This window comes from Bufo gargarizans, chromosome 11 (assembly GCF_014858855.1).
Source record: "Bufo gargarizans isolate SCDJY-AF-19 chromosome 11, ASM1485885v1, whole genome shotgun sequence".
Lineage (NCBI taxonomy): Eukaryota > Metazoa > Chordata > Amphibia > Anura > Bufonidae > Bufo > Bufo gargarizans.
The window spans coordinates 96,997,116-97,022,622 of record NC_058090.1 but is presented as its reverse complement, the minus strand read 5'-3'; the positions used below and the strand labels follow the sequence as shown (position 1 = coordinate 97,022,622).

The window sequence follows — 25,507 nt, the reverse complement described above, 5'->3', positions numbered from 1 at the left end:
TACACATACTTCTCAGCACATACAGTACAATACACATACACTGCAGAACATACATGTGCTCTATATCACATACACATACATCTCAGCACATACTGTACAATATACATATACATTGCAGAACATACATGTGCTCTATATTACATACACATACATCTCAGCACATACACTCCATACATATACCATACAGAACAGTACACGATTATAGAGAACTTGAGGCCAGGAATGGGTTAAGTCCGCCCTGTGATGAGTCTCATGTTTCCTGTTATTCGGTTTGTTACACTCACAGTTTTCAGGGTAAATATTTAGTGCAGGACGACCCAAAACAGAGAAGAATGTAACCAGACCTTCCAGGCGAAGAAGAGCGGACATCTTCCAAGACACCTGCTGTGCACGAGGGGCGCCGCGCCGGGGGTCTCCCTGGGAGACAAAGTGACAACTATTTCTAGCACTGCTTTGTGGGTCCAGAATGGTTGGCATTTCCTTTCTCCATTCAACAACGGGGGAATTTTTGGGGTAACATTTTTGTTGCACATAGCACCACCCTAGTGTCCTTTATCAGGCCAGGAAACACACGGCTGCTTTCTTCCAGGAATAGCGCCACACGTGTCCACAGGTTGCGTCTGGTATTGCAGCTCAGCTCTATTGAAGTGTATGGACTGCAATACCACACACAGCCTGTGAACTGGAGTGGCGCTGTTTTTGGAAGAAAGCGTACATAACCCTCAAAACATTATGTAGATAAGGTGCCGGTCCGGACTATCCGAATCCTTCAGGTCTGGATGATAGGATAGACCATCTCCAGATCTGATTGGCCATGTGGTCAGTTCCGTTCATGTGCATGGGTTTCTACAAGCCTCACTGAAATGAATCTGAGATGTCTGCCGTGTGTGAATTCTCTCTTACTTGCTTGCTTTGCATTGAGGCATGTCGAGGTGACGCTCAGCCCTTGAAATTAGCACTAAGGGGCGTGGGCGACTGCCCTGTGGCCAATAAGTGGCAGAGTGGGTTGGTCCAGGGGGCACGCTCAGGATACACCTGCTGTTATATGCTTCACTAAGTCACGCCCCCGACCATACACAGGTGCTGACACTGCACAGCTCAACTAGACAATGTTATGTGGAGACACCTCTAACACCTTGATGCTCCAGCATCTACTACTACCCCCAATGTCCACACAAGACAGGAAGTGCCCGCATGTGGACGTCTGATCGCCTTTCTTTTTTAAGAATCCTTGGTTTTTAGCATTTTTATTTTAATATTTCACTTCATTTTAGCCTTACTTTTACTTTCTAAACTGGAGACCTGGGGAGATGGAGAGGACAACCCCCCAAACGTGCGTCTTCAATACAGCGTTGATCATCGCTCTCGTGTTTGTCGCAAGTGTGGAGATGACTGATTGTAAGTTTTATATTTTAAAAAGTGGTTGTGATTTATTACCATGTTGCGGCAGATATGCTACCTTTTTGAGATGACTGATAACAACTTGCGTGGTCTACTAGGGCAGCGATCTTCTTGAAGATCAATTATATGAAATATTGGGTGGTGCTGAGAATCTGTCATAGGAATTGTGGTCTTCACAGTTCAACGGATGTTCTTCTCGAAGTGTTTTTATACCATGTTGCGGCAGATATGCAACCTTTTTGAGATGACCGATAAAAACTTGCGTGGTCTACTAGGGCAGCGATCTTATTGAAGATCAATTATATGAAATATTGGGTGGTGCTGAGAATCTGTCATAGGAATTGTGGTGTTCGCAGTTCAACGGATGGTCTTCTCAAAGAGGTGGTCCTTAAGAGATGTTTCACTGTCTATAGGTTGTTATTGAACCTGTTAAAGGATGGTGTCCCCAACCAGGCTACCTTATGAGGGTGGCACTGAGAATCTGTCATAGGAATTGTGGACTTCACAGTTCAACGGATGTTCTTCTCAAAGTGATTTTATACCATGTTGCGGCAGATGTGCTACCTTTTTGAGATGACCGATAACAACTTGCGTGGTCTACTAGGGCAGCGGTCTTCTTGAAGATCAATTATATGAAATATTGAGTGGTGCTGAGAATCTGTCATAGGAATTGTGGTCTTCACAGTTCAACGGATGGTCTTCTAAAAGAGGTGGTCCTTAAGAGATGTTTCACTGTCTATAGGTTGTTATTGAACCTGTTAAATGATGGTGTCCCCAACCAGGCTACCTTTATGAGGGTGGCACTGAGAATCTGTCATAAGAACTGCGGTCTTCTCGAAAAGGTGGTCTTATAGAGATGTCTCACTGTCTATAGTTTGGTAGTGAACCTGTTGAATGCTGGAGCACCCAATCGGGTCCCCCTAGGAGGGTCACAATTGGTTATATAGGAAGGCACTCAGAATCTGTCATAGGAATTATGGTCTTCTTGAAGAGGTGGTCTTTCACCATTGTTTCACTGTCTGTTGGTTGATAGTGAATCTTTTGAATGATGGAGCACTCAACCAGGTCACCCTAGAAGGTTCACAATTGGTTATATAGGATGGCACCGAAAATCTATCATAGGAATTGTGGTCTTGATAACACCATTTAGAGACATTTCACGGTCTATAGGTTGGTAGTGGACCTGTTGAATCTTGGTGACACCTAACCAGTTTACCTTATGAGGGTAACAATGGGTTATATAGGGTGGCTTGAGAATCTGTCATAGGAATTGTGGTCTTCTCAAGGAGGTGGCCTGTTTGAGATGTATCACTGTCTATAGGTTGGTAGTGAACCCCTTAAATGATGGTGCACCTAACCAGGTCACCCTATGAGGGTCAAAATGGGTTCTATAGGGTGGCACTGATATTCTGTCATAGGAATTGTGGTCTGGATGAGGGGTCCACTTCTTAGAGGTGGTCTTTTAGAGATGTTTCACCGTCTATAGGTCAGCAGGAATCCTGTGGAATAACGGTGCCTGCAACCAGGTCACTGTATGGGTCACAGTGGGTTAAACACTGGTAATTTATAGTGGATGTTGAATGAATCGGCATTCATGGTTTCCATGGACACCGGCGGTCCTTCAGAATCTTCATAGGCTCTTGTAATAAAGGAGGGGTCTTAAGTGTGTGTATGTGGGGGTCACTTCCTATTTAATCTTATTAACCCCTGGGATATACTTCAATGGGTCCGCATCAAAAACGGAAGTTATTCCGTGTGCATTCAGTTTCCGTATGTCCGTTCCGCAAAAATATAGAACATAGTACTGTTCTGTGAAGGGCCAGCTGTTCCGTTCTGCAAAATACGGAATGCACACGGATGTCATCCGTATTTTTGCGGATCCGTTTTTTGCAGACTGCAAAATACATACGGTCGTGTGCATGAGCCCTTATGGAACTGTTTGTTTATTTATTTTTTCAGAAACAGCGCCACTCTTGTCCAGTGGCTGTGTCTGGTATTACAGCCTCATTCACTTGAATGAAAATGAGCCGAAATACCAGACCCTGCCTGTGGATACAAGGGTGGCGCTGTTTTTGGACAAGCAAAATACATATGTTTTTTTTTTCTAGCCCAGGGCACCCCAGTCAAGTTGCAAGAGCATTCGTCAGTTGCAACCATTTTTTATTTTTTTTTGTGCTGGAATGAAGACTGGTTTCTCCATCCTATTGGAAGACTAATTCCTAACACCACAGCAGTATAGATGGTGGTCTCTAACCTCCTTGTATGCTCTGACAGGTGCCCTGCATACTAAGAGTTGTGGTTCCCCTTCCAACTGGAGAGCCATGCTTTAGGCTAGGGCTACACGACGACATTTTGTCGCACCAATGGCGCGCAACAATTTTTATAATGATAGTCTATGGTGTAGCCCTAGCCTTAGACGTCCTTATGATCAGAAACCCTCTGTGATCAGGTAGGAAGCTGTATTCAGTTTCCCTGCAGTGGCCTCTGCAGGATGAATCTAGTATTACACCCTGGTCTGTCCAATGAATGGCCAACCATATAATCCATGGACAGGCCAAGTCCTCCAGAGCAAGAGCAGTTCTTTGAGGTTCCTGTTTATTGTATATACACGTTCACAATGGTCCTTCTCCTATTTTCCTTAGGAAGTTAGGAAAACCAAGGAGAGCTTCCAAGCTCCATGCCGTTACCTTAGTGGTGAAAAGAGTAATGGATAATTTGGGCAGCCTTTATCAGTGATCATTGGTTAGATTTTACTTTTTAGATGTCTGGGGTGACAACCACTATGACACCAGTATAGACATTTCACTGGTGACACATCTTGAAAAACAAATTGCTACATAGAAAGTGATCAGTCAACCTAATATAGGGAGTGTATGTTTAATGTACATACTGTATTCACTGCATTGGAGACCGTGCCAAAAATATTATCTTTTTTGTTGTTTTGATGTTTTACCCAAAACACTAGGTGGCTATATTTGCTGGTCAAGAAGCTGTGCAACCTGCATTTCCAGGAGTCGTTCTGCTATTGTTAACCCCTCACATACCAGAGAACTAGATGCTTAGGAGGAATGCAGACGTGCTGCCGTTCAATTTGGTCCAATAAACACACAACTCTTTCAATTGGTGCTAAACTCGAGCCTAGACAAACAGCTAATTTAAAGGGGGAGTCCAGTCAAAAATGATGTTCTGATGCTATTAGTGGAGTCTATGACCTTGGACTTTCCAGAATAAATAGTGTGGCCGTCATCCTAGGCAGAGCACAACTAATTTTGATAGCCATTTGTTTAGGATGTTGCACTGAGAATTTCAAAGATGGCACCTTAGAGAGGGGTTGGGTTCTCTATAGTAAAGGAATAGTAGATGTCTGAACTTGCAGCCCCCACCCAACGTGATCTTCTGACATGTCTATGATGGGACCAAAGAATCTTCATTCTCAGGCCTTGTGGAGTCCCAGAAAATAGACACCATTTTTAACTAGAATGGCTTAACTGAAGGTTAGTCCCATTGCTAGGATTTGCCAACAATTTATGATCAATGGGAAAACCTCTGGAACCTCCACCAATTTCGTGTCCCCAAGTGGAGGCCAGATTCCAGATGTTGGATTCCCAATGATCATAAAGTGATGCTGTAGCCCTGAGATTTAGCCTCACTTTATAAGGACCCTTAAAATCCAGAGGGCAGGAAGGTGACAACCACTGCTCAGGGAGCCAATAATCGTGCATAGTAGTTGTCATTTTTCAAGACCCTCCAGTCTTTCAACTAGACGTTTGGTTTCATTATACTGGAGTTGGGCCACTTGATATTCTCTGGTAGGTCTAAGCTGTGACCTGATTCTAGGAATCCACCACAATTTTATCCATAAGGTCCAGCAGAAAACAAACCCTTTTAAAACGATAGTTGAGCTGGGGTTCATCACTTTTTTGGAGTTCTTTTTATAATTCAATCTATGGTGGGCCTAAGGTACAAAACTGAGCTGGAGGGGTACTTGCATCTGGAAACTTGAAATATTTATTGCAATGATCAAGTAGTCACGATAACAGATATTATAGTCAGTAGTGAGGGTACAATGAAATTAAAAATTGTTCTCCAGTCCCATGGTCCTCAAGAACAAGTGGCAATGGTTAAAATCCCTCTTGGACCCAATTTTTTTTTTATGTCAAGATGGAAAAGAGTTCTGGCCTTTTGATGGTCTCAAAACCATTGGTCTAGGTATTTTTCTGTCCGTGCTGACCAACACCAGAATTTTGTTTGTATTGGCATTTTGAAATGTGATGTTTGTTTTTGAAGGATCAGTGTCTCACATGAAGTTGGCCAAAATCTATAATTTTTACTAGAAGTCGCATGACCTACCAGTAATTTTAATTGCAGTTGGCAAATGGGATAACCAGTATGGTTCAAGGCCTACTTTGCAGAGCCGTGATTTCCATATCCTTCACCGATGACCAGCTTCAAACGGCTCCAAGTTGGGTAGATGTCTGTGATTTTAGCCATTTTTTATTTATTTTTTGTGGTTGGATGGCTATGGTCCTTATAATAAAGGATTAATCTATTCTATAGTTCTATGTCCTGCTGGCCAAAAATCATGGGAGACCCTACAAACTGCATGCAGATGTTGAATTGTTGGGATGGGATTGCCTGTTGGGATGTAACTGATGATTTTAGGATGAGAACTTTTCTCAGCCATTATCCATGTTGTAGAACCTTGTATCTGGAAATGTATTCCCTGATACTGTGTATGTATGTTCCAGATGTTTTTTGTGAATTCATAGTGTCCTAGTGGTCTATCTGCTATCATGATCGGTGTTTCAATTAGTCTAATCACCGTGGCACCGACTTGTGCCCATCTGTGTATCCTATGCATTACAAATTTTCATGATGTGCTACCTAGTGGAAAGTTCCTGCATGCAAGTCCTGAAAATGACCTCAGCCCTTGTAGGTCTCTACATAGGAAGCCAGGTTTGGAGCCTTCACAGAGATAAGGTGTAAGAGGAAGATCTGCACCTGTTCTTTGTTTAGACCAGAACCTGGCTTTGGTTCACAGTCAGTGGCCAAACACTGGCTATGTTAATAAGGCATAATATGGTATCCCATGGATCACACCATCATTTTATTCTTATAAAAATTTGTATGGCGGCCAACAGTACCTATATGTTCATATAAAATCAAAGGCCTTGTAGATGTTAATGGATGACATATTGTTAGGTACATACAACTAATACATAATTTCATCTCAATTTATTTTCCTTTGTCCTCTAGTTTGTGGAAGCATGGACATCCGGAGTGATGTGAGCCAGCTTCGTAAATTGGAGAACTGTACCGTCATCCAAGGTAATCTACAGATCCTACTTATGTTTGGCACAAAGCCCGAGGATTTCCGAGGCCTGAGTTTCCCTCGTTTGACCATGATCACAGAGTATCTTCTCCTGTTTCGTGTCTACGGCCTAGAAAGTCTTCAGGAACTCTTTCCCAACCTTTCTGTGATCCGAGGTACTCACCTGTTCTTCCACTACTCCTTGGTTATCTTTGAGATGCCCCACTTACGGGACGTAGGACTTCACAGTCTCACCAATATACTACGAGGGGCAGTCCGCATTGAGCGCAACCAGGAGCTCTGTCACATCTTCACCATAGACTGGTCACTGTTGTCGGACATGGAAGACAACCACTACATTGTCGGTAACAAGCCAGTAGAGGAGTGTGCAGATGTTTGTCCCGGCGTCCTGAAATCCTTATGTGTCAAGACTGTAATAAGTGGAGTGGAGGAACCACGGTGCTGGACGTCTCGTTACTGCCAGAAAGGTCAGAATCTACTTGTTTCTAGCTTTACTTCCGATCATTTGCTCGAATTATAAATTTGCAGGGCATTCTGTGTAAGGTGGAACAGCGGTGGTCAGAGACCTTTTACTGACCGGAAAGATGGTAGTGAACCCCTTCAATGACCGACTGGAAGATGGGTTTGTATAGTGAGGTATTCTATCTACTCTACCACTGATAGATGGAGCAGTATGTATACTGGGGAGTTGTTGTTTAAGCAATTTCCTAAAATATTCTCATTGACACGTGTTGAAAACCCATGACGTGGAATGTAGTGCTGTGAGATTCTATAAAACTGTATCGCATATTACTGGCTTAGATACATAGCCTCCGCAATCAGTACCACACATCATAGACTTAGATACCCAGGCTTGGATACATCAGTTCAGCAGGCTGGATCACACATGATGGGCTTGGATACACCAGCTTATCAGACAGTATCACACATGATGGGCTTGGATACATCAGTTCAGCAGACAGTATCACACATGATGGGCTTGGATACATCAGTTCAGCAGACAGTATCACACATGATACGCTTGGATACACCAGCTCATCAGACGGTATCACACATGATGTGCTTGGATACATCAGTTCAGCAGGCTGGATCACACAAGATCGGCTTGGATACACCAGCTTATCAGACAGTATCACACATGATGGGCTTGGATACATCAGTTCAGAAGCACGTAGCCCTGTGGATTATTTTTTTAATGATCCTCCTCTACCATTCGATGATAGAGGTAATGGCGCTTAGGCTTCTCTCTGGTAGGGAAGGGGTTAACAAGCACCTGCATAGCCTCCGCAGCACGGGCCATTCATAAGCACTGTGTAACCTGAGCTGATTGTCGCCCTCTGGGCGCAGGTAAGTCTCCTGTACACGCGCTGCGGGTAGTTGCTTATACTTACAGTAAACATTGGGTGACATCTGGGGGAAAAACACTCATTTCTCATGGCCGTGTGTCAGGGCATCTGCCGCCTGCTCGTGTCTCAGCAGGTCATCACAGGACGCTAACCATGCACAGTGTATGCCATTTATGGCCGCCATATAGAAAACACATTCATGAGGTAACCAGCTGCCTTGGTTGTCCATAGCAACCAATCACAGCGCAGCTTTTATATTTCAAGAGCACTGTGAGAAATGAAAGCTGCCCTGTGATTGGTTGCTATGGGCAACACCAGAGACCCTTTCAGACATGTCCTGTGTGTCCGTATACACCGGCCATCATGAAGGGAACCGATGGCGGGTTTAATATATGGAAATGATAGGATAATAAACTTGTGCTTCAGCGTGGTGGTGACAGGGCTGCTGCCCTGCAGTCGATTTCCATGACGTCGCGCTGAAATCTAACGCTTTCTTCACATGTCAGTGTTTGGTCAGTGATTTCCATCAGTGATTGTGAGCCAAAACCAGGAATGGAGCCTTCAAAAAGATGAGGGGAAGATCTGCACCTGTTCTCGAAATCGCTGATCGAACACAGGCCTTGTCCACATTTTCGTGTTTCATCCGTGAAGGATCCGTGGTTGGTCTCTGTGTCAGTTTTTACCATCTGTGTTTCATCCGTAATTCACAGCTATTAGTAATTCACAGCTATTAGTCTTCAGTGAAAAACGGATTCACCATGGATGCCATTTTTCTTCAACTTTTACTGGCTCGGGTTATGTCAAAAACTGCCAGGATGTGCCTCTGAGCAGGTATTTTGGAGCCGGTGGCCTTCATCCCTGATGTCCTCTTTAGTTGGATGCCAGGCTCTGCTGAAGGGAAAGGAGCTGCAGTACCACACACAATCTGTGGGCAGGGAAAAAACACACATCTTAACCCCTACCTTATGATCTGGTTGCTAGGGACATGCTGACTGCTCCAATGAATGCTGCAGTATAAAGCAAGGTGGCAAATGGAAGCTTTTTTTTTTATTTTTTTGTGCCCTGCGCAAGCGATTTAGATACTTTCTTTTGTCTGTGACATTTATAAAAACACAGGAGATAAACGGCAGAACGGTAACTTGTGTTGTGCTTTAGATTTTTATCTGTTTTCTGCTGAGGTAGGTAGCAGATAAGTTGGCATGCTTTCCCTGCACGTCCTAGTCTGGATTCACGTTTACATAGCAAACACAGGGCAGTGGTGGTGCCAAGTTCTACCATAGGAGAAGCACTGAGTGTGAAGGGCTGCGCCACTGCATCCTCTCCTGAAATAAATAATAAAAAATACTGCATACTGTATGTCATTTTTTTTTTCTTCATTCCAGATTGCAAGGTCCTTAAATACTCTGTGCTGCTGGAGTGCCCCACTTCCTCCATGATCCATCCCCTTACACTGGCCTCCAGTCTTTTTCTGCATATTGTGACACTGCCCCTGTTTAAAGAAGAACTGTCGCCTCTGAAATACTCTGTGCTGATCAGGGAGTCTGCTTCTCCCACGTGCCTCCATTGCTCTCTTCTTACCTGTCCTCATCAAACAGACAGACAGGTCACGGTCTCCCGCACTTGGAGCGGGCGCCTCCCCCCAGGGCCCTTTAAGAGGGGGGGAAAAAAAGAGTACTTGTTTCAGTGAAGCAACAAGAGCACAGGGCCCCTTTTAGGGGCTCTGTGTATGGTACCCTGGTGTAGGAATGCCAGAGTAGTGTAGGGTAGCCTAAATGCTGCTCAATGTCTTGTGCACGTGTCACGGTGCTCCTACCTGGGCTGTCCTGACAGGATAGCTGTATAACTTGGCTTTCTCTGGGTGCTGCAACTTCTCTCTTGTAGTCTGACTCTGAATTTTGCTATACCAGGGAGTCTCTCTCTCCTGGCTCTTGAGGCTCTAAGCTTCTGCCTCCATATCCAGCTGAGCTGAAGGTGCTCCAGCTGGCCTGGGCAAAGCACGTCCAGCAGGGACGTGCACCTGCTGCACACCCTTCCTCTGTCTAGGGAAGACCTAAACTGGGACTAACTGGTCCCCACCCTTCCTGCAGCAAGGGACACACACCCACCACACCACAGAGGGGGTGTAAGAATGGAAGACACAGCTCCATTCTATGAGACTGTGGCTCTGCCATTTATGCTGCCACCTACTGGTGAACCAGGCATATTACATGTAAACCTAACCGTTGCAAAATAGGAAATGCACAGTGTGACAGTCCTGCAATAAATACACAGAATAACGTGAGGTTAACCATAGAAGATAGTAGTGAGGTGCGTAAGTGACAATGCCACTCTGGGGTATTACACACTGTCGGCCCATTCCTCTCGTGAAATAATCTGTGCTGCTGTGGGCTCCTCCTTCTATCAGTGTATGATCTCCCACCTGTTTCCATTGCTCTCCTGACATCATGTCATCAGCAAAGCGATCACATGGACCTAGGTCACTAGTCCCTATAATCTTGGCACACTCCTTTCCTGACATACTCTGTGCTGCTGGCAGGCCTTTCACATTCCAGTATCCGTAGGTACTGCCTAAGCTATATGATATTGTCACATACAGCCCTGTCCAATTTGTCACTGGCAGCCGCATGATCTAACGGGTCAGGTATACTTTGCTTAAATATTCTGTTCTGCTGTGAAGATAACATTTGCTATATATAAAATAACCGCCATATAGTGCATTTTGGTTGTGTTAGCATTGGTTTAAATTGAATTTCCAAAGCTTATTTTTTCAACATTTCCATACATCCATTTAATGTATACCCTGGAAGACTAATGTGCAGGTCAATTTCAATGCACCCGGGAAAGTTCTCCTGGCCTTGGGCTACTTGTTTTTTTTTTTTAACGTTAGGCACGTAATATTGGTGGCTGGAAGCATTCCTCTTATGGCTGACCTTCAGCCTAGCGACAAGGTGGATTAAAGTTTAATCCCAGCAGTCATAGGACACCATGCTCTGTCTGTATGTATATGCTTTCGATGATGGTGGTCCAACAGTGCCAGTACCAGCTATAGGTTGTGTCATGAATTGCAACACTACCTGATTCATGTGAACGTACAGCCAGATATCAAAGGACTTCAACACATGGCTGGGGCAGGAAAGTGGCAGGAATGGCTGAGGATATCGCGGGTAATAACTGGTCTGGAGCAAGTCTCGTTTCTTAGTTCTACTCATATCGTTGGTCTACACATGCCTCCTGCTTTTTGGTGAACTCCTCTGCAGACACTTGTTACTGGTAGTTTTGCTGCTTCTCAAACCGATTGGCCACTTTCTGCAGACTCTTCCTGGGCTTCACCAGTCTCTTCTTCAGGGTCTATATTTTGTGACTAGACGTCGTGGAGGAACTACGGAGGTGCCCATCAGCTTCAGGTAGTGAACTCCTTGAATAAATTGCTTGCAGATAATTATCAGAATCATTCAATCTCGTAACTAAGGCGCAATATAAACAATTTTTTTAAAGTGACCTTTGTGAGGACATTATTATCACGGATGATAACACCTTGCCACTTGTGGGGTGGATTGTTCTTAAAGAGGTCGTCTCATCTGAGACAATGGGGGCATATCATTGTGATATGCTTCCATTGTCTGATAGATGCAGTGAGCTGCACCTATCTCCTAAAAGGAGCCTTGAAAGTGGTGGAGGGTAAAAAGCCTGGAAGCGTGAGATTCATTTTTTTTTAGATTTTAGATGCCATGATCAAACTTTATCACGGCATTTAAAGGCTTTAATGGCCGTGATCGGCATTATTGCCGGTCGGGGCCATTAGCCGAGCCTACGGGTTCGGATGTTTCACTGCGCATGGCCGGCTCCCTAAGCTTGCCGCTACCTCCTCTCGATGGGTGTCCACCCAAAGCGGGGTGCTACTGGCTGGGGTAGTTGGTCCTGGGTGCCCCATGAAGTCACGATGGTTTAATCCCTGGCTAGTTATCGGAAGGGTGATTTGCGGTCATGTGTCCTTCCAATAAAGTATTCCCAGAGCATTGTACCCTCACCCTGTGTTGTCTGAGTAGTGTTCCACCCACGCGAAAGGAGCACTGGTGTTGGGTGGTATGAGCCCTGGCACTGCGCTGTCTTTATAAGGATAGCCAGGCTGGCGGACGAGAGCACACACTGACCCTCGTGTCTCCACCAGGGGTGGATTGGTCACGGGGTCATAGCTATAGGGATAGCAGGGGAAACGACTGCTTTGGGGCCCAGACCCACAAGGGGCCCCCTCAGGAGGAAGACTTAGATTTTATTGTCTGAGACCTCAATCTTGACTAGCCACAGGAGTGGGGGTTGCATGTTAGTTGAGGGTTTGGGAAGAAGTTGCTTGGGGAAGGGGGCATTCAAAAATTTGATGTGGTGCTCGGTCAGTTGTAGTTACGCCACTGATTGGACATATACCCTACAGGGAAAATTCCTGGTGGGCCGATGTCCAGGGGGCCACCTGAGCCAGGTACATAACCATCTGATGTTCACAGTGTTAATTAATGCTAGGAGCACCAGATACGTTTGCACTTGGCCAGTGGCTGCAGGTCCCACCTGAATTCAACTGTATCACCATTCTGATGGTCATAGGGCAGTACTTTATTCTGCACAGTGTTATTTGGTTTTGCTGGAGAAGTACTTTGTGCTGTACTATGGTATTACTGGCCCAACCAACTTCTGTTGTCCTGTCTGCTTGTAGCTTGTGTTGCCCTGGCTTATATCAGTTCAGACTTGCCTACAACTTGGGGCCACGTTTAGTTTTTTTTTCCAGGGCCACTTTAAATTCCCAACCCTCCCTTGGTCTCCACAACCTCTAACACTTCAATTTATGGAGCAGCATAGTAAAGGGCATCGATAACAATCGGGCGCATTGTACCCTTTCTGGAAGCTCCTTGAAGTTAGTAGAGCAAAGGTGTCCAGGTGTTTGGTGTGGTCCTGGCACCATGTACCCTGCAAAGTTTAAAACTACAACAAGACCTTGTGCAATATGCTTCAGTCTCTCGAAAACCAAAAGAACTCGTTACATTTGGCAGACATAATCCTGTTGAAAGAGACCAGTTTATGGCATGTGTTTGGCTTATAAACAAGAATAGGAACAGTGAGTACCTGGGGGCACAGCAAGGAGCTGGTTTCCGTGTGAATCTACCCCTTGGTATCCAGATCGCTGCCTCCGCCAAGGAGACGGAGGAATGTGCTTATTGCTGCAGTCTTCCTGCATGGCGCGTTTCATTTGCTCACCTTGTGTCAATGTTTAAACACCTAATACTTTCATAATTAAATACATGAGATGTTGCTGGTCCAGAGTGTGTCGGCAACAGCCAATTAATATTTTACCTCAATGGATGTTGCCGGGTAAGTGACTTTTTGAGAGATCCACCTAAACGGCCATTTACACAGAATCTGTTAGGACGATCATGAACAAAATGGCCAAATCCTTATGGGCATCCTTATTGTAGTCCAATTGCTAAATCGGTCATGGCTTATTGGTCATGTCTGGTTTATTGAGACAAGACTCTATGGATACCACAGATCAGACATAACTAGTCGATGATGCTGGGAGTACATACTAAGACATCCGTGAGTTATTGGGGAGCTTGGCCTGATTGACGTGTTTGACATCAAGGGCCCTTTCATAGAAAGTGGGGTCACAGAAAGTAAATCTTCTAATATGGAAAAGGGCAAAACTGTATTGGCCTTGCTTTGCTGAATGGAAACTTGAAAGTTGAGGGGTTAATATAGTGGCCTCTTAATGAAAATATATTGCGTTATAGAGGAACTGTATTGGCCACCACAATATAATGCAAGTGGATTGCTCAGGGATGTCCATGAGATCTTATAATGGTGGTCAGGACAAGGTGGGAGGAAAGGGGATATTGACCGTTCTCCATTTCTGTTCTCAGTGTGTAACTGTGGTAAAGACACGGCCTGTACAAGTGGCGGAGATTGCTGTCACCCTGAGTGCCTGGGAGGCTGCAGTTCCCCAAGAGACAGCTGGACTTGTGTGGCATGTCGTAATTTCTTCTTCAATGGCCAGTGCTTGCCTTCCTGCCCAGCTAACACCTATGAATATGAGGGCTGGAGATGTATCACCGCAGAGTACTGTGCCAGTCTGGTCAAGGTCTCTGAGAACTCCAGGGAGTCTTCCAAGTTTGTCATCTATGAGAACCGCTGTCTCTCAGAGTGTCCACCGGGATACACCAGGAATGAGAGCAGGTAGGAGGGAATTAACTGTTGAAAAAAATGTAAATTCTTATCTGCCACAGGGAAAACCAGGTGACGAGAAATATGTCTGCCACAGGGCATCACTCTGCTCTTCTGGACTTCTTCCTGCACTACTCCACCATCTGCACACCTAACTTTGAGCTCCACTCTGATGTCCCTACGCTCCTCTCCCTGCTGATATGCTTCTCCGCAGAGCATCTGACCCCTGACCTTCTCCACAGTTGCCATATTGCTAGAAGTACAGATGGGTAGACAATGATACCAGAATGTATCTGATATTGCCCCTGAAGGGAGTCCATATTTTTGGGGGTGATCTACCAGAGACCCCCACAGACAAAATTGGTGTTGATTTATGGAAAAATAAGCAGGAGCTTTATTTTTATTTATTTTTTATGGCATGGAAGCCTAGCAGTTCCCCCAGTGGTACAGCTAGTTGCAAAGACCTTCCATCATTGGAGCTACCACTGAGGCAACTGCTCGTCATTGACATGTTCAATAAACCCAAATGATTGCGTATTTTAAAAACTCACTGCTTCTATCACAGTTTTGTCTGCCACAAGTGTGAGGGTCACTGCCCAAAGATTTGCAAAGTTGGGACCAAAGCCATTGACTCCATCCAGACTGCAAAAGAGCTGACTGGCTGCACATACATCGAAGGAAGTCTGATCTTCAACATCCGCAGAGGAAGTGAGTATCTGTGATGTTTTGACTAAATTTACTGGTTAAAATAATGGGGTTGAATACTGAATCTTCCCCAAACAATATCTTTTGAGAGGTCAATGAGCTAATTTTTGAAGAGGTGCAAGTACTTATGGGATGACAATGCCTTCTCCCCCTAAGAATGGTTGGCAGTCATGCCTAATTTAGTATTAATATTTCCACTCCTAAAGTTCCTGCTGATTTTTCTTTCAGATAACCTGGCTTCCGAGCTTCAGCGAAGTTTGGGTCGTATTGAGACCATCACAGGATTCCTAAAAATTAAGCATTCGTTCGCTTTGGTGTCACTATCCTTCTTAAAAAACTTGAAGCTAATCAGGGGAGAAGCCATGGTGGATGGGTAAGACTAGAGAATGAGTGCAAGGTCCTAGAAACTTCTTTAAAATGTACCCCCAAAAATATGTATTCTTGACTGGACCTATATCGGCAAAATGAAATTTGTAGGAAACTTCTAGCAAACCTCTTTTGTTGAGTTAGGCCAGGTTCTCCAGTGTCCACCTGATGTATGGTACTGAAAATCCACTTTAAGGTGAATACTGAGGTATGAGCTTGGTTCCATCTCTACAAGTCTGTTCTTGTTGATGTCTTCTAGGAATTATACGTTGTACATCTTGGACAATCAGAATCTACAACAGCTATGGGATCCAAACCACGAAAGCTTGTCTATCCCCACTGGGAAATTATACTTTGCTTTCAATCCCAAACTCTGTCTATCAGAGATCCATCAAATGGAAGATCTGAGCGGAACAAAGGGGAGACAAAACAAAGCTGACATCAACCCTCGAACCAATGGAGATCGGGCCTCATGTGAGTTTCAGAGATTATTGATGGGAAAATCTATTAACAATCATATAAGATTTTGCTCGTTGTGCCCCATTCATTAGGGTACAACAGTCATGTTAATTATCTGAAGATGCACCCTTTCTGGTATCTTTAGGTTTTAGTTTCATCTTATCTACCCTTATTAACTCCAAATAATGCCCTCTGTGGTTGAATTCAGGTCAAACTATGTTTTTTCATTACAGGCAAGACCGAAACTCTAAGATTTGTAGCAAATATGACCGAATCTGACCGCATATTCCTAAAATGGCAACGATACAAGCCAGATAACACAGATCTTGAGAGCTTTGTTGTCCACTACAAAGAATCGTAAGTGGAAATCTATGATGGTATAAATACTTAAGAAGGTGTATAAAAATGCTTAGATCAATCAAATGAGCTCCTAAACCTTTATAGACAGTTTGTTATGAAAAGACTTCTCCAACATTTTGTATTATGGTACAGGAAGCATCTGTCAGTCAGCCATATTGGCTCCCATGAGGATAATTTCAGGTCACTTATAGGCTTCTTATCCTGGTATTCTCCCACCCTTCAAAAGGTGTTCGTGTCCAGTAAATGAACATCAACCGAACCTGATCATTTTGGTGGGACCAGGCACCCATTTAATGTGTCCTGATTCTCCCCCAGTGGAAGATGTAGCTGGGGGAGAGGGCTATGCATGTTGAACGTCAACATGTCTGTTCCTTCTACTATCAGGGGACATAAGCTAACGAGACACTCGGCCAAGAGTTCATATACAGTATATATGGAGGGCGGTGGTCATGAGGAATATTTGTTGGTTGCATAAGTGTTTGGCAGACAGCTGCCTGATGTGTATGGCCGACTTTAAGGATCAGAAATTACCATCTTGGACAGGCATTAACAAAGTACAGTTTGAGTTTATTTGAGCTTAATAGTTGTGGATCATTCATGATCATTTTGAATCACCCTACATATTCGTCTAATAATACCATCATGTCCTTTTGTCTTTTAAAATGTCCACTGTCTGCTCTACAGACCCTTCCAGAATATAACTGAGTACCTCGGACTAGATGCCTGTGGGGCCAACAGCTGGAACGTTGTAGACTTGGAGCTGCCTTTGAACACTGAACAAGAACCAAGTGTCACTTTGTTAAACTTGAAACCTTGGACACAGTATGCAGTATATGTCCGAGCCATCACTTTGACTACAGCGGAGGAAGGACAGAGCTTTGGTGCTCAGAGTGACGTAGTGTATATTCGGACTAAACCAGCAGGTAATATGATACCTTAGTGGGTCATATTCACATTACGGGAACTTTCCTGGTGTTATCAGGGCTAAAATGTTGAAGCAAAGTTACCAAGGAGCCCAAAAATTTTTTTAGTTAGAGGAGACTTTTGGTCAACTGCTTCCCTATGTATGACTGGGGAATGCAGGTTGTTACGGTGGTGAATGGAATAAAGCCAAGTGGAGGGGTATACACTTTCACACATCATAAGGTCTACTTATTCTCCAGCAGCGGGCACACAAATGCTTAACAGTTACACTCTCTTGGACTGGATGCTTGGTACTTAACGACACAGTGGCTAAGCTTAGCGGTTGCAGTCCCTCAGAGAGAGCAGAACACTCCTAGTGGTACTCATGAGGAGGCCCAGTTCTTTCATTACAATGTAGTCCACACAATTGTCCCAAGGGGACTAGCTGTCTCCTGGTCACTGCCATCCTTTGTGATAGATTGGGACTTTGGTTAAGGTCAGGTCTGTCAGCCTATCTTTGGCTCTGCTTCTGGCCTCCCTAATGCCTCTTTTTTCTGACTTAGATGCCCTGCCATTCTTTCAGTGCTTCAACACGACTTTCACGACATCCACTTTACCTTCTGGCGCATTCCTGGCCGAGGAGTTTTTAGTGTCCCATCACGACTGCTTCACTTTTCATAGGTCTGGTGGTCATCTTCGGGTTATCATGGTTGTGATGACTGAAAATCAGGCCATCACTCTCAGACCCTTAAGGTCTGGGGATGTGATCTACTGTTGGTGCTTCCATTCAGCTGGGCAGGCTTCTCCCTTGGCTAGGGAGCAGCCTCTTGGTATTCTCATTGTCTATCTGTTGCAGCAGGCCTTAATTGTTTCATTGCAAGATGGTTAATTCAGGGACTGCACAAGTGGGTTTACTCTGCCACCACCATGGTTGGAATGGTTGAAAAAGACAGTTCCATCAAGGATATCCATGCAAAGTGTTTAAAACTTTGGGGGGAAGGAAAAAGCATTTTTTTTAGCTTTTACATATGGTCCTAATGAAACCAATGTAATATATTGGATGAGCCTTTACTTATAAACTACTAAACCCATAGCATCCTACCATATTATCATAAACAAAAGTATGTTCTGTGAGCCATATAATGTTTGCAAAAACTATCCAACTGTAAGAGTTAAAATAGGTCTATAGGCAACTAAATGGTTGAATTTACCATGTCTAACTACTTTCCTAAAGGCAAATGCCATTACATAGGATGGGTTGCAATTGTTTACCTTCTCATGTCCACAGCACCAACTGTTCCTCAAGATGTTATGATCATGTCCAACTCTTCATCACATCTAATTGTACGATGGAAGCCCCCAAGCCAACGCAATGGAAACCTTAGCTACTACCTGGTGCTCTGGCAGCAGATGTTGGAAGATCAGGAGCTGCATAGCAATGATTACTGTACAAAAGGTTAGTATGTGACCTGTTAAGTACCCTGAGGATCTCGTTGGATTTTCTCGGCTGTTTCCATAAATGTTGTATGTTAACTCTAATTTACATTGTACAATTTTGGATGCGATTTAGGACCCATGTTTCATAATGAAGTAACTTTTGCTTTTCTGATCTTGAGTTGTGTCTTATCTTAATCACTAGACTTCATCTAGAACAACATCCGTTGCTTGTTTAGAGTCTATACAAGGGCATGCTCTGGTGGGATACTTTTGAGAGATATAGGGGCATATATATATATATTTCTGATTTAATAAATGATCCTCAGTCTTTTTTTGTAGACCAAGGTACATGCTCCACAATATACTACATATACAACCACAATTAAAATTGTTAGGGGTGTATCTGTCGGCACACTGTTGACTGATTCCAAGGTTCAGTCAGTCACAATTTTGTTTCCGCGCTCCATGTAAAAGAATGAGTACAAAATTACAATTTTAAGGTCGCCGTCTATATAGAAAACACATAGTTTTCGTCACAATGTGAAATTTTCGGTTTCTTTACACGTGTAGAGAGCGTAGATATGGAGCCAGTGGTGTTGAGTAACTCCTAAGACATCACTGTCCATGCGAGGCAATGTGAGCTTAGCTGAATAAAGTTTTCCGTCTGCTCTTGGTGACTTTCAGGATTGTGGTTTCATAAAACAACTATAAAAACCAGCCCCAGTACAAACTACTCCTGTAGTCCTTGGAATGGAAAACCCTGTTTGTTTCCAAAATAAGATGTTCACCATCAACAAATGTGGAGAAATACATGGTCTGCACTTTAGATTAAGCAGAATTTTATTACATTGTCGAGGAAGGTGATGTATAATTTCATAGTTGACATAGCAGATATAGTAACAAAATGTTCCTCTGTGCCAGTTACATGTCAAGTATTACGCCATCTCAGTTATGGTGCAATCACATACTCCAACATGATTATATTGACTTGAAAAAGTTAATAAAATAGTCTTGCAGACAAGAAAAGGCATTTTCTATGAGAGTGCCGGTGATGTGTGCAACGCACATTGCCGGTGTCCTTGTTTTGCAGATCCGCAAAACACATACGGACATGTGAATGGACCCTTGCTGTGAACAGTTAAGTAAGTTGAAGATTAAATGATCTCCAAAAGGCATAAAGCTTACAATGACACATTCCCTTTTGTATTTAAGCAAAAACTATTTTTTATTTTCATCTTTTACATTTTCAAAATAACCAAAAAGGGCTCAAAGCAAAACTTTGGGCACCCTGCATAGTTAGGACCTAGTGACACTCCTTTTGGCAAGTATCACAGCTTGCAAACACCTTTATGTAGCCAGCCAAAAGTCTTTAAATTCTTTGTTTTGAGGGATTTTCATCCATTCTTCCTTGCAGAAGTCTTCCAGTTCTGTGAGATTCCTGGGCCCTCTTGCCTGCACTGCTCTTTTGAAGTCTATCCACAAATTCTCAATGACCTTCAGATCAGGGGACTCTGAGGGCCATGGTAAAACCTTCAGCTTGTGCTTTTTGAGGTGTGTTTAGGATCATTATCCATCTGTAAAAGCCACCCTCTTTTCATTGATTTTTTAACAACCTATACAGTTGGTGTTGTGTTTGCTTCCAGAATTTACTGGGATTTCACTTAATCCATTCTTCCATCTACTCATGAAATATTCCCTGTGCCATTTGCTGCAACACAACCACAAAACATGATTGATCCACTTCCATGCTTAATGGTTGGAGAAGTGTTCTTTTCATGAAAGCTTTGAAATTTGAATCACCTGGCCTTTCTTAACGATGATTGTGAACAAGCCTTAACCCTAACAGGTTCTTTTAGGTCTGAGATCTTGGTCAAAGTTATCTGAGTGCTCAAATCTCCTTGGGTTACCATACTGTGCTTCTGCAAGGTACTCCTTTCCTTTTTTTCACTCTAACATTGTACAAAACCAAAACCATACACTGATGTTGCCTAAAATGTTTAAAAATGTCTTTAATCTGTAATTGTATGTCTTTTGGAGATCATTTCATCTTCAACTTGCTTAACTACTCACAGTAACAGTAATTTTGATCAGGGGTGACCAAACTTCTGCATGCCACTATGTCTCAAATGATTTGTCCAAATGTCCATGATAGTTTGGGCCAAGTTGTAAGTCGAGACACAATTGTCATTGTTCTTATTGTAAATGTCCTACTAAATCCTTATCCTGTTGTTTTTCTACAGGTCTGAAGCTTCCCACTAGCAGTGCTGATACCAGGTTTGATAATGACGATGAAGACAATCCAGATGCTGAAGATAAGTGTTGTCCATGTCAAAAAAATAATGGCCAACTCCTAGACATAGATAAGGAATCCTTTCAGAAGAAGTTTGAGAACTTTCTGAGGAATACAGTCTTCATACCAAAGTAAGAGTTCTTGTGTTGATTAACCAAAACAGATTACCACCTTCTTCCTGGTCACATAACAGATGGGACAAATTTTTTGCAAAAAGTTGTCACAAAGAGTTTTTAAGGTTTTCAGGCCAATTATCAGAAATTAATGTTCCCACGAATGTTGCCACAGATCACCCGATGAATGAGTGAAACACTTTCATTGGGTGAAATGATTGGAGGTGGCGACACCGTTCCCGGGCAGAAAATCGTGCTGTCTGAACAACACTCTGCTGCCCAGGAACAGTGATTTTTGCATGTGGATGAGTGACAGCAGCAGTGATCACTTGCCCCCATACAGTGGAGGTGATCGCTGCATTTAAATGCAGCACTTTGTCTCCACTTAACGAGCAGCCAACTGTCGGGAACAAAATCAACTTCTCGCCGTAAAAATCCACCTTTACATCTTGTTGCATCCAATCTCCAGTTCCAGTCAGAATATTCTAAAAAAAAAAGCTAGACTGGTAGTCTACAGTTGGCTTATAACAGCTCTGGATATGGGCTCATGGATCGATTTTTGAGGCAGAAGATATATCTGACAAATTCTTTTCTTTTTATTTCCTGGTATATCCCAAACTTGAAGGAACCGAATGCACCCCAGCTATGGGGACATAGTGTTGATCTCCCTTCAAATGACTGGATCACTCTGTTCCTGACTGTGAAGAGTTCTTTCATTTCAGAATCGTTGATAGTACAGCATTTAATTGGTCCATGGACTGGATTGACCTATTCCTATTTGTGTATATTTATAGATATCTCCTAGTGCAATCCATGCAATGTCTCAATTGGTGGTATAGTTGCTATGCCTCCAGTCCTCTGAAGGTAGTGAGATACAGGAATGTATGCTTGTAATACGACTTTATTTATTTATAGGCCTCCATGGAAAGTGACTTTAATCAGCAAGAATAATCAGAGGTGAGCTAGACTGCCCGCTGTTAAAGCGATGATAACCACTTCAGTTGTGACAAGTTCAGTCTAAGCAAACATTATAAATCGCTGTCCACTTGAAGAGCATACATACATATTGGGATCATACTTGCCTACATTTCAGAACTTATAAGAAGAACAAAATTAACAGTGTCCCTAATTCTGCCCAGAAGTTCTCAAACACCAGCCACGTTCATGACTACAACCTTTTTTGTAAATCAACGACCAAGACACTTGCAAGGCTACGATTATACCTAGAGTACAAGAGTATCAACCAACAGTATTAATGGTTCCATATCTGGATGGGTCTGCACCTTAGTGAACCCATAAATTGGAATAGTGATTTGCTGGTCTGCAACTTGGCCATAGCTAAAATGGTTATCATTGATCCAGTAGCAATGCTTCGCTTTACAGCCCTGCTTTCTAAATCGCTAGCTTCTGTGGGTGGCATGGGCGTAGTGCTTGAATACAATCCTTCGTATTTGCATTGTTGTATAGAATCCTTGAGGCAGGTTGATGGAATGGGTGACTGGGAATTTTCTTGAAATCCTTTTAATGGGTTGTCCATGAATAGAACACTTTTTCTGCTCCCCAGATACAACATTCATCAGTTTGTGGATGGTATTGCAATCCTAGTTTCACTTAATGAAAAACAACTGCAATATTAGACATTGCCGTGAGCAAGAGTGGCTCTGTTTTTTGGAAAAATCATTCCCTATCCCCCCCCCCCCTCCCACCAAAGCTGGACAAGACTAGGTTCTTGGTGACTGTTCTAAATGTGAGTTTTGCATTCAACTTTGTAATGAGCTAGCATTATTTTATTTTTGGTTGCACATGGTTATTAAGGCATGATTGCGATGTTGGATATTATAATAAATCTGGTTGTTGGGTAATTGATTGGAACAAATGTCTGCATTAAGTTGTGATGGTTGTTCCAATGGGCATTGGGTATTGATACAATCTGAGGCTGTACTGGGTATTGCTATGGATTTATGGCTTCTTTGGGTTTTGTTGGGACAGTCTTGGAACATGTTGGATATGGTGATACATTGAATGTGTTACCTGCCATGTAATGTATTCTTGCGACCTCGTGGACACAAGACATGGTCATGTACCAGATACATAAGAAAGCAAGCAGCTGTGGAAATTAGTTGGAGGAGGTTAGTTGCATTCTTCTCTAATTTAGTCTTGGTCATTTCCCACTTTCAGTATAGAAAAACTCGGAGAAATATAAAAATATTTTAGAATTTACATGGTCGGGGCACATCTTGTGACCTGGTCAGAAGAATCCTCATCTATTATGGTTAGTGTATTCTGAGTAGACTCTGTCAACTATTGGTAGTCTTTCCTCTGTGCCAGAATGTCGGATAATGAACCCAGTTTGACCTCATGCAATGTAATACCAGTCCAAATTAAAGTATTATCTCTGCGTTATTGGGGCAAGGGAATACTTCAACCTTTTTAGATCCCTATCAAACCCGTAGAAATGTAGACTTTACCTGAGATTTGAAACGCCAGTTGTGATCAAACCTGCTTCTAATCTGCAATGCTATCACATGATTGTGCGTTATTTCAGCTTTTGCGCCCTCGTTTGACTTTTTTGTTTTTTTGAAAATGCCTGCCTTTGCTACGATTTTGTATTTTGCTTTTAATCTGATTCTTTTTCCATAATGTCAGCTTGCTTTTTGTGATTATGGCAGATGGACGGGCCACCTCACATTTTTGACTATTGGAATCTTTTCAGATCTCAAAAGAGAAGAGATGTGTCTGGAATAATTGGAGAAGCTCAAGGGAATATTTCCTTCGTGGAAGGATCTGTAAGTCACACCATTAACAACACTTTGGTGGAGTCAAAGCCTTCTACTTACAAGGACAAGGTCTTCCGAGACAGAATGGTTATATCCAACCTTAGGCACTTCACGGAGTACAGGATTGACATCCATGCTTGTAACCACGCGGCAGACATTGTTGGCTGTAGTGCCGCAACCTTTGTATTTGCTAGAACTATGCCAGACGGTAAGTCCTTCCATTGAATACAATTCACAAGGGGTTCTATACTTAAAATGGCCGGAAGAATATATATTTTTGTACATTCCTGATGTATTCTGCCTCTCCGCGTTACTCTCAAGACATGGGGAGTTTTACAGAAGCATGACCTGGGCATCTTGTCTCATAATGGTATATGCAGAAATGTTAGAGGTAAAATGAAAACTCTGTATGTATACTAGAAAGTTTTATGTTGGATACACATTCAACAGGCAAAAGTTTACTAAAGTGTAGAGCCATTTTGAGGAAATAACAAGCCATTCAAAACTGGCGCATGGTGTTATGCCTTGTGCAGGGCAAAGTATACTTCCTTCTGCCATTCTTCAAACCTCTGGTCTTGAACTTGTGCATAACTTATCAGTTTTTCCTGGAGTCTTCCTTTAAGCATTGCTCTGTGTACAGCCCACTAGTGTTGGTTAGGTCATACTGAGGTTTATCTATAATTTGGGATAATATGAAATAATTTTTTATTTTAATTTTTCTTAAGCACACGCCGATAACATTGTTGGTAACATTACTTGGACGTCCACGGGACATAACATGATCCTTATGAAATGGGAAGAACCAAAGAATCCCAATGGTTTAATCTTAAAGTATGAGATCAAGTACAAGCGAGAACATGAGGTATGAGTCTGCAACCGGATGGGAATTGGTTGTTTCCGTGTCTCTTGTAGACTGTTATGGAGGCTGTCCGCCGATCTTCTCCTATTGGCCTGCATAGAGAGGAAAGAAACACTTGAGACATCTGTTGTAATGATCAGTGTGTGCCCCGACTGTCGAGTCCCCTTCCAATCTAACATAATGTTATATGATATCCCATTAAGAGGGCAGCAAATAAACAAAAACCTCATCCACATCAGGCTTAACATATTTGTCCAAAATATGTCTACATATGTCTCTGACAACCTTTCTCTTGCAGGAGGGACCTTCAACAGTGGTATGCGTATCTTGGAAAAGATTCCAAAGATACAAAGGTGCCCACCTCACTCTTGTGGAACCTGGGAACTATTCAGCTCGAATCAGAGCCACATCCTTATCAGGCAACGGATCGTGGACAGAGCCCATCGTTTTCTTTGTGCTTGGCCCAAGTGAGTTGATTTTCATATCTACATGAAATAGTTCTTAAAATAGGTAATGTAAGATTTAGAGTCCTAGGGTAACTCATGACTGCCTTACAGGAAAATGTGGCCGGGCAAACAATAGACTAAGAGCCCTTTTACACAGGCCGATAATTGAGAATGAGTAATGCTCATTCCTGATCGTTGCCCCATGTAAGTTTGCTGGCAATTGCCTGAGAAAAGAGAAGACGATCACTCGTCCCCATTCTTGGTATGATTGCCACATGTAAACAGCACTTGTTGAGAGCTGATTGACATGCTGTATTGTTGATCGGTACTCTTTATTGGGCAAAATAAGATCCTAAATCTAGTATAAGATGAAATCCAGATCATCATCCTCATGCAAAGCAGTGTTCAAGGTACTTCAAGGACTCGCATTCGATTTCCAGTGTGGCCCTACATACTGGTGGCTAGGATAGACTACCTTATCCACCCTACTTCAGACATAGGAATGT

General features: G+C 43.1%; 1 protein-coding gene across 4 annotated transcripts in view; it reads left to right on the top strand.

The window, feature by feature from the left end:
* The first annotated feature begins 417 nt into the window (after window positions 1-417).
* Window positions 418-25,507, top strand: part of INSRR (insulin receptor related receptor) — a 35,810-nt gene continuing 10,720 nt past the window's right edge. For 2 of the 4 annotated variants that reach the window (XM_044272338.1, XM_044272336.1), the window contains exons 1-14: window positions 418-1,398; window positions 6,658-7,200; window positions 13,986-14,298; window positions 14,852-14,994; window positions 15,220-15,364; window positions 15,617-15,831; window positions 16,050-16,173; window positions 16,861-17,099; window positions 18,368-18,535; window positions 20,757-20,937; window positions 21,835-21,876; window positions 23,633-23,904; window positions 24,422-24,558; window positions 24,854-25,022. In XM_044272338.1, the coding sequence (XP_044128273.1) occupies window positions 1,311-1,398; window positions 6,658-7,200; window positions 13,986-14,298; window positions 14,852-14,994; window positions 15,220-15,364; window positions 15,617-15,831; window positions 16,050-16,173; window positions 16,861-17,099; window positions 18,368-18,535; window positions 20,757-20,937; window positions 21,835-21,876; window positions 23,633-23,904; window positions 24,422-24,558; window positions 24,854-25,022 (2,779 nt within the window). In that variant the 5' untranslated portion in view covers window positions 418-1,310. The remainder of the gene's footprint in view (window positions 1,399-6,657; window positions 7,201-13,985; window positions 14,299-14,851; window positions 14,995-15,219; window positions 15,365-15,616; window positions 15,832-16,049; window positions 16,174-16,860; window positions 17,100-18,367; window positions 18,536-20,756; window positions 20,938-21,834; window positions 21,877-23,632; window positions 23,905-24,421; window positions 24,559-24,853; window positions 25,023-25,507) is intronic. The other 2 variants (XM_044272339.1, XM_044272337.1) reach the window with 2 other exon arrangements.